A 9,749-nucleotide genomic window follows, 5' to 3' on the forward strand; every position below is an offset into this window, starting at 1 on the left:
ACATTGTCTTTGTGAGCACGTGACTTTGACATGTCCTCTTGTTCGGCAGTTATAGTGGTGCTGTTTGTGACACTGAGAAGACACAAGAACAAGCCACTTATAATCAAAGATGATGAAGATGTGAGGGAGAACATCATCCGCTATGACGATGAGGGGGGTGGAGAAGAAGACACCGAGGCCTTTGACATTGCCACACTGCAGAACCCTGATGGAATCAATGGCTATCTGCCCCGCAAGGATATCAAGCCGGACCTGCAGTTCATGCCAAGGCAGAGTGGTGGCCCTAACGGTGTGGACGTGGATGAGTTCATCAATGTCAGACTCCACGAGGCGGACAACGACCCCACAGCCCCTCCCTACGACTCCATTCAGATCTATGGCTATGAGGGCCGGGGCTCCATTGCTGGGTCTCTGAGCTCCCTCGAGACTGCGTCCTCAGACTCAGACCAGAACTATGACTACCTCAGAGAGTGGGGTCCGCGTTTCAGAAGACTTGGGGAGCTCTACTCAGTGGGTGAAAGTGATAAGGAGACTTGACCTTTGATCAGCAGAGACCCTTTGATTTTGTCCACATACTTGTGTATTATGCTAGGGTTTGCCGGCTTTTAGAAACAGCTGTTTAAAAAAGGGGGCCACCTTTCGTACTCTTAGATTGAAGTATAGCGTTCATCATCTATCACATTAAGCGCTTTGTATTGTTGAGCCAAACTTAACAATGTCTATATTAGGAGGTCTATGATTCTTGTGGAGTGTAACTTAGATTCCGTCGTGGAGTGTCTAGCAGTATTTGGGGTATTTGTCATTTGCTGTGACTGCCAGAAACATAAAGACCTGGATTCTTGGTAGTTGACTGATGAAAGAAGAGAGAGGGATTGTGTGAGCTACAGCCTTCTTGGACAACGTGGAGATTCAACCACAGAACAATGGTACTACTGAGTGGCCCTCATCTCAGATCTCTACCCACCACCCAGCTAATCAAAGATAAAATAGGAAACTAAAAGAAAAAGCAATATTTGATCGACATTACAATGTTGAATGTATGTATTATTTGAAAAAGCAAAATGAGAACCACTACAATATTGGCTTCAAAATTAATTTGTTTAGATATCATTTGATACCAGGTGGCCACATTTATAAACTGTCTGAGCCAGACGGCTTGCTTTATACAACTATTTGTATTTACACGCTCCAAGTGTGGTTTGCAAATATTATTAGCCTATAAAAGACTAAAGCGAAAGACAAAAAAAGAGAAATGTAGAAACTTTGAGGCCTTCTTTTTACAGAAGCAAGCATTAAATACAATTGTATTCACACGTTTTTTGAAAATGATCGTGTTGATTCCTCATTATCGTTGTATGATTTGTTTTTTATATATCTGTTCTTATTTGCGTTTGTTTCTGTGCTACAGGTTATAAGTGAGTAAGAGTTTAGAAGGATCCCTTTTCTCAACTGTTCTATCCACCGCTGAAGCTATTTCATCACAGCTGAACTTGTTGTTTGGATATTGCTGTTAATATAGTATACAGAGAACAGGAATTACTGTATAATAAAACATTGGATGGAAAGGGAACTTTTACACATACAATTAATGTATACTGTTTATCATTATTCTGTATACAGAGTTGCCAGTGACCATATAAGCACAATAGCTGGGATAATTTAATTGATGTGAATATTCGACCCCTCAATTTTATTTAGGAACCACTGGTAACAAAACCCACAAAAATAAAATACAGACTCTTGCATATTGTGCTACACTGTATGATATTATACAAAAAATACATGTACATAGAGTTACTGATAATATCCGTAGCTTTCATTGAGGTGGTAGGTTTTGTCTATGCACGTTAGCTCTTGCACATGAGAATCTAAAATGGCACTACAGCTGCGTGCATACTCAATTTGTACTGATACGGTATATGGCAGTTCTCAGTAGACTTAATAATATATATGAAATAGTCTTACATGCAGATCATATTTTCTACTGTGCTTTGACGCTTATAAATGTGTATGTTTAATTATTTACTCCCTGTAATGTAATCTAAGATACCCTGTATTGTTTCCTACTTTGTGAAATATATTTTTATAAATATTACTGAATGGGTTTGGCTTTCTTCAGCAGCTAAGATGGTTGGAATAAGAGAGTTTTGCACAGTTCCTACTTGAATTATCTATGTCCGTCATTGTGCATCAGGAAGTACCAATATCAATATGTCATCATGTCACATATCTTATAATTAGGAAGAATTTATTTGGCAGTTGATGCACTGACTGGTTTTAAAACCTACAGTCAGACCCGGAATTATTGGCACCCTTGGTATCTTGTTCAAACAAGTTAGTATCTAATTTGAACGACTTAATTGTTATTGTCTAATTAGTTGTGTTTGTCCTTTGCTGCAACCATTCATTTACTGATGCCATCCACTGATATGATTATTCATTGACAGTTCTTTGATAGGGGCTGTACGTGGGGAAATAAGATCTCACATTTTACCAATTTGACTTCAGATTCTGATGTTTATCCACTTTTCTCCAAACGTTTTAGAGTTGCTCAGCATCATCTTTCATTAATTCTCAATGCTTAAGTTAAGGTTTACATTTTTGGATAGGGCAACAACAAAAAAACTACACTTAAGTTTAGGCATTCATTCTGAATGGCTAAAGTAAGAGATACGGTTTGGGATAGGGTTAAAACAAAAACATATCAAACAAGTGTCTTCCACTGGGATTGAACATGCGACCCTCGGAAGGATGAACTTAGTATCTCGAATGACTTAGTATCTCGTTTGAATGACTAAGTAATTAAAAAAATAACAATGTTGCTTCAGGGCTTCCATAGATAAGCCAAAAACATTGTATAAAATAAATTATACAAATACTGAGCTATATTGTATACACATTTATTGTGGAAAAATTTATTTAGTATTTTTTATGTATTTTCTATACTAATACAGTTGCTCAGGGAAAGAGATTTTGTTTTACCTTTAAATACCTCACCTTGCGAGGATAATGGCACTGAGGTGTTTTCTAAAATGTTTAATGAGATTGGAGAACACATTGGAAGGGATCTTAGACCAGTCCTCTATACAGAATCTGTCCATATCCTTGATATCCTTCTTCTGCGCTTATGGAATGGACAGCCACAGGTTTTTAATTGGGAGACTGAAATGGCCATTGCAAAATGTTGATTTTGTGGTCAATTAACCATTTCTTTGTGGATTTTGATGTCTGCTTAGGGTTATTGTCTTGCTGGAAGATTCACTCATGGCCAAGTTTCCACCTCCTGGAGAGGCAACCAGGTTTTTGGCTAAAATGTCCTGGTACTGGGTAAAGTTCATGATGCCGTTGGCATTAACAAGGGCCCCAGGAGCAGTGGAAGCAAAATAGCATCAAAGATCAAATCAAATCAAGTTGTATTTGTCACATGAGCCGAACAGGTGTAGACCTTACAGTGAAATGCTTACTTACAAGCCCTTAAGCAACAATAATTTAAGAAAAAATGTGGACACCAAAGAACTTGAAGCTCTCAATCTGTTCCCTGCCCGATGAGAATGGGGTCATGCTCAGTCCTCCTTTTCCTGTAGTTTCTTTGTCTTCTTCACATTGGCACCACACGACCAGGTCTCTGACCTCCTCCCTATAGGCTGTCTCATCGTTGTCGGTGATCAGGCCTACCACTTTTGTGTCATCAGCAAATTTGATGATGGTGTTGGAGTCATGGCTGGCCATGCAGTCATGAGTGAACAGGGAGTACAGGAGGGGACTGAGCACGCACCCCTGAGGGGCCCCAGTGTTGAGGATCAACTTGGCGAATGTTTGTTCCCTACCCTTACCACCTGGGGGCAGCCCGTCAGGAAGTCCAGGATCCAGTTGCAGAGGGAGGTGTTTAGTCCCAGGGTCCTTAGCTTAGTGATGAGCTTTGAGGGCACTATGGTGTTGAACGCTGAGCTGTAGTCAATGAACAGCATTCTCACATAGGTGTTCCTTTTGTCCGGGTGGGAAAGGGCAGTGTTGAGTGCAATAGAGATTGCATCATCTGTGGATCTGTTGGGTAGGTATGCAAATTGGAGTGGGACTAGGGTTTCTGGGATAATGGTGTTGATATGAGCCATGACCAGCCTTTCAAAGCACTTCATGGCTACAGACGTGAGTGCTACGGGTTGGTAGTCAACTAGGCAGGTTACCTTAGTTTTCTTGGGCAGAGGGACAATGGTGATCTGCTTGAAACATGTTTGTATTATAGATTCAGTCAGGGACAGGTTGAAAATGTCAGTGAAGACACTTGCCAGTTGGTCAGTGCATGCTCGGAGTACACGTCCTGGTAATCCTTCTGGCCCTGCAGCCTTTTGAATGTTAACGTGTTTAAAGGTCTTACTCACATCGGCTTCGGAGAGCGTAATCACACAGTTGTCCGGAACAGCTGGTGCTCTCATGCATGTTTCAGTGCCTCGAAGCGTGCATAGAAGTCATTTAGCTCGTCTGGTAGGTTTGTGTCACTGGGCAGCTCGTGGCTGTGCTTCCCTATGTAGCTGTAAAAGTTTGCAAGCCCTGCCACATCCGACGATCGTCGATTCAATCTTAGTCCTGTATTTACGCTTTACCTGTTTGATGATTCGTTGGAGGGCATAGCGGTTTTTTTAATAAGCTTCCGGGTTAGAGTCCCGCTCCTTGAAAATGTCAGCTCTACCCTTTATTTCAATGTGATATTGCCTGTAATCCATGGCTTCTAGTTGGGGTATGTAGGTACAGTCACTGAGGGCGACATCATCGATGCACTTATTGATGAAGCCAGTGACTGATGTGGCATACTCCTCAATGCCATCGGAAGAATCCCGGAACATATTCCAGTCTGTGCTAGCAAAACAGTCCTGTAGCTTAGAATCTGATTCATCTGACCACTTTCTTATTGATCGAGTCACTGGTGCTTCCTGCTTGTAAGCAGGAATCAGGAGGATAGAATTATGGTCAGATTTGCCAAATGGAGGGCAAGGGAGAGCTTTGTACGTGTCTCTGTGTGTGGAGTAAAGGTGGTCTAGAGTTTTTTTCCCCTCTGGTTGCACTTTTAACATGCTGATATAAATGAGGTAAAACTGATTTGAGTTCCCCTGCATTAAAGTCCCTGGACACTAGGAGCGCTGCCTCTGGATGAGCGCTTTCCTGTTTGCTAATGGCCATATACAGCTCATTGAGTGAGGTCTTAGTGCCAGCATCAGTCTGTGGTGGTATATAGACACAAACAAAGAATATAGATGCTTATCATGAGATACCCTACCTCAGGCGAGCAAAACCTTGAGACTTCCTTAGATTTCGTGCACCAGCTGTTGTTTACAAATATATATATAGGCCGCCGCCCCTTGTCTTACTAGAGGCCACTGTTCTATCCTGCCGAAAAAGCTTAAAACCTGCCAGCTGTATGTTAATCATGTCGTCGTTCAGTCACAACTCGGTGAAACATAAGATATAACAGTTTTTAATGTCCCGTTGGTAGGATATACATGCTCGTAATTCGTCTATTTCATTATCGATTGATTGTACGTTGGCTAATAAGGCTGATGGTAAAGGTAGATTACCCTCTCGGCGATGGATCCTTACAAGGCACCCTGACCGTTGTCCACGATATCTCTGTCTTTTCCTCCTGCGAATGACAGGGATGAGGGCCTTGTCGGGTATCAGGAGTAAATCCTTCCCATCCGACTCGTTGAAAAAAAAGAATTCCTCCAGCACGGGGTGAGTAATCGCTGCCCTGATATCAAGAAGCTCTTTTCGGTCATAAGACACGGGGGTAGAAACATTATGTACAAAATTGTAATGAACGATGCTGCAGAAGAGAAGCGGGTACGGGGAGTTGACATTTAACCGCTGAGGTTGTGGGAGCCCGATGATCCGGCTGAGGCATAGCAGCCTGACAAACCGGCTGGGCTTAAAAACCTGACGATCCGACTGAGGCCTGACGTGGGAGGGGCGCCTTCTGAGCCAACCGGGGCAAGGAAACCTCTCGAGCCAGCTAGGGAATGGAGCTGGGCAGTCTGGCGCCCTCGAGCTCCAGGGGGGAAGAGCGGGAGCAGGCATGACACAAAGTAAGTTACAATTAACTTGAAAAACATACACAATAGTACAATTGGTTACGGGATCGTAAAACGGCGGCCATCTCTTTCAGCGCCGCCATATAGTAGGCATGGGGTTCTTTTCTTCATATGCATCTTTCTTTCCATGCCAAACCCATCACTGGTGTGCGTGGCCAAATATATCTATTTTCATGTCATCTGACCACAGCGCAGGTTTCCAATCCAAGTGCCAATGTCATTTAGCAATGTCCAGGCGTTTACATTTGTTGGATGACATGAAAATAGAGCTTTTTGGCCATGCATACAGAATCTCTTTCTCTGAGCAATTCTATTAGTACAAAATAATATACTTTTCAACCCCCCCAAAATGCATACAATACAGCTCAGTATTTGTATTATTTATTTCATGCAGTCTTTTTTGATTATCTTTATCAAGGTTGCCAATAATTTTGTGCCTGACCATATTTCCTCAAGAATTCTGTCTTTCCTGTTGGCTTGGAAAGAAAAAAACATTGACATTTGAGCCAGTAAAGTAAAAAGTATGTTACAATCAAGATTATTGACTGTGAACCTAAATGGTAAACGACAGGCAGGAAAAAACAGGAAATGTCAACTGCTTATCATTTATTGCTGCTAGTAGCTTTTCTTTAAAAAGTACTGTGTTGATGAAGGCATGCCTTTATCCACATACGATGCTGGGATTGTTCTCAACCTATACTGTCTTAAATAAATACTTTATCAGTTTAACATTATGGAATTAAGTCGATTTAACTTTACAAATCACATACATTGTATAAACTGCTTGTTTATTGAATGTGACGAACTGACATGGGAACCAAAAGTAAACTTCACAGCTTTTGTATTGTCAGACTGGGTAGCTCAGCTCTGAACAATAGTACAATATGAAACTTTCCATAACAAAGATCCCTCCAAGGACTTGAGATATTGTATTCCATTTCGAATTCTAGGGCATAACATAGAAAGGTGACTAATGGATATCTGTACAACATGTTCTCAACTATTTACAATGAACAAAAATGTCTCATGTCTCATTACAATGTGTAGAGGACTATTCAGGTATGAATACAGGTATTAAAGGTTGTCACCATCAGCAACAGAGGGTGGAAAATGTTTAGGTCTGTTCTGTGAGATCTCATGGTTACTAAACTAATTTCCTTTTATGAATAAGTGCCCCTCTTCATGTCTCATATAGGTCAATTGAATATATATTCATTTTTATTTTAAATGAAAATGACAGTCTCAAAAAGCTGTTTGGTGAACATGCAAGGCCATTAGACCATTTTCTTCAATTTGATATCTGCCAAAGCCCGTCAACCTGCAAATAAATATTGTGAAGTCTGTTAAAGAAATATGTTTTTCAATTAGATTGAACAGATGTTCTTTACGTGTACCCTCTCACCACTCATTTCTTTTCAAAGAAAGTAAACCCATCAACATTCCATCTCGGAATGTTACCTACTCATGTAAAAAGGTTTCTCAGGGAATGAATAGGCCTTGATTATATTAATTAAATTGAATTCCATTTTATAGCTCTGTGTTATATAGTAATAATAGTCTGTCCCTCATTGTGTTAACAAAAGAGAGTCTTAGAGGCATTGCAATTTTCCCTTTTTTACTCACATCTTATAAAGAGAGATTTATTTTGAGCATCAGCTTCTCTCGAGGTTAATCCTGCTGAAAGATTAGAGTTCAATCTTATCTCATATAGTAACGACTCTTCATGAATAGCAAAATAACTTGATCTTGTCAATTACTGACTGTGCTTGAATTCATTTATATATTGTCACACAGAAAGAGAGTGGGGATCATTTATTTCTGTCTTTGTTTATTTGAATCCTATATACTTCATAGGCAGTTAAAAATGTGGATTTACTGTAGTAGTTCACCATTAAATAGGAAGCGAACTCATACCACATAAATACTGCAATACTAGTATATTTTACAGCAAATTATACTGGAAAAAAATAAACGCAACATGTAAAGTGTTGGTCCCATGTTTCATGAGCTGAAATAAAATTATCCCAGAAAATGTCCGTACACACACAAAGCGTGTGTCTCTCAAATTTGATGCACACATTTTTTACATCCTTGTTAGTGAGCCTTTATCTTTTGCCAAAATAATCCATCCACCTGACAGGTGTGACATATAAAGAAGCTGATTAAACACAATGATCATTACACAGATGCACCTTGTGCTGGGGACCATAAAAGACCACTGTAAAATGTGCAGTTTTGTCACACAACACAATGCCACAGATGTCTCAAGTTTTGAGGGAGCGTGAAATTAGCATGCTGACTGTAGGAATGTCCACCACAGCTTTTGACAGATGATTGAATGTTCATTTCTCTACCATAAGCCACCTCTAACATCATTATAAAGAATTTGGCAGTACGTCCAACCGGCTTCACAACCGCAGATCACGTGTAACCTCGCCAGCCCAGGACCTCCACATCCGGCTTCTTCACCTACATGATCGTCTGAGACTAGCTGATGAAACTGAGGAGTTTTTCTGTGCAATAAAGCCCTTTTGTGGGAAAAACAAATTATGATTGGTAGGTCATGGCTCCCCAGTGGGTGGGCCTTGTTCCCAAGTGGGTGGGCCTTTGTCCTCCCAGGTCCACAAATGGCTGCGCCCCTGCCCAGTCATGTGAAATCCATAAATTAGGGCCTAATGAATTTATTTCAATTGATTTATTTTTCGATATGAACTGTAACTCAGTAAAATTGTTGAAATTGTTGCATTTTGTGTTTATATTTTTGTTCAGTGTATTTAGAACAAGGTTTGTCTCCTTGATTTTTTTTTCTTAAAGTGTTGACATACTCCGTAGAAATGTGAATCCAACCTGTGTGACCCCGGCAGACCAACTGGCTCACTTGCAGTCACAGTTCATGCAGTCACAGTTCATGCAGTCAGTTCCTGCAGTCACAATTATGTTTTGTCTGTAGGTCTGACAGAGGCTGCTTAACTAAACAGCAAATCTAATTATCTTCCCACTTTTGTCACGTAATGGAAGTGCCCCTCTGGTGACAACCTTGTACATGTTCTCTACTGAGTTTAAATACTGTCTGGTGGCTCCTGATGCTGTGGGGAAACTGTAATTACGTTGCCTAAAGTGCTGCCCTCCATCACAAAAACATCAGCACATGCAAATGTGAGAATATGTTAGACTGCAGCTTAAATTAGATAGTGTGTTTTGCATTTTTAAATATCCCAATCCATCTGTCTATCATGACCCTTCTGTCTGACTGTCCATAGACCACATTTATATGAAAAGGCTCATTCACCATGAATGAGCATTTTCATATTTAGTGTAGTAACAGCAGACACCTAGGCCAGAGCGGTAATGTGGTTTCATGTTAAGCCAATTAATGATTACTGTTTATCAACAGTCTCACAACATCAAACAACACTGTCTGTAGTAGGTGGTGGCTGCATACACATGCCAAGACTAAGTTTAAATTGAACACTGTCACGCCCTGACCAGGTGAACTCTTCTATTTTGGTCAGGGTGTGGCATTTCTATAGTTTATTTTCTATGTTTTGGTATAGCCTTGCTTTGGGGCGTATTTCTATGTTGGGTTCTGTCGATTCCCAATCAGAGACAGCTGTCGCTAGTTGCCTCTGATTGGGGAATCATATTTAAGTTCCTTTTCCCCCCACG

General features: G+C 40.6%; 1 protein-coding gene across 3 annotated transcripts in view; it reads left to right on the forward strand.

Moving 5' to 3' along the window:
* Nucleotides 1-2,154, forward strand: part of cdh8 (cadherin 8) — a 99,303-nt gene extending 97,149 nt beyond the window's left edge. For 2 of the 3 annotated variants that reach the window (XM_029767080.1, XM_029767081.1), the window contains exon 12: nt 50-2,154. In XM_029767080.1, the coding sequence (XP_029622940.1) occupies nt 50-537 (488 nt within the window). In that variant the 3' untranslated portion in view covers nt 538-2,154. The remainder of the gene's footprint in view (nt 1-49) is intronic. The other variant, XM_029767082.1, reaches the window with a different exon arrangement.
* The last annotated feature ends 7,595 nt before the right edge of the window (nt 2,155-9,749 follow it).

This window comes from Salmo trutta, chromosome 12 (genome assembly GCF_901001165.1).
Source record: "Salmo trutta chromosome 12, fSalTru1.1, whole genome shotgun sequence".
Taxonomy (NCBI): Eukaryota; Metazoa; Chordata; class Actinopteri; order Salmoniformes; family Salmonidae; genus Salmo; species Salmo trutta.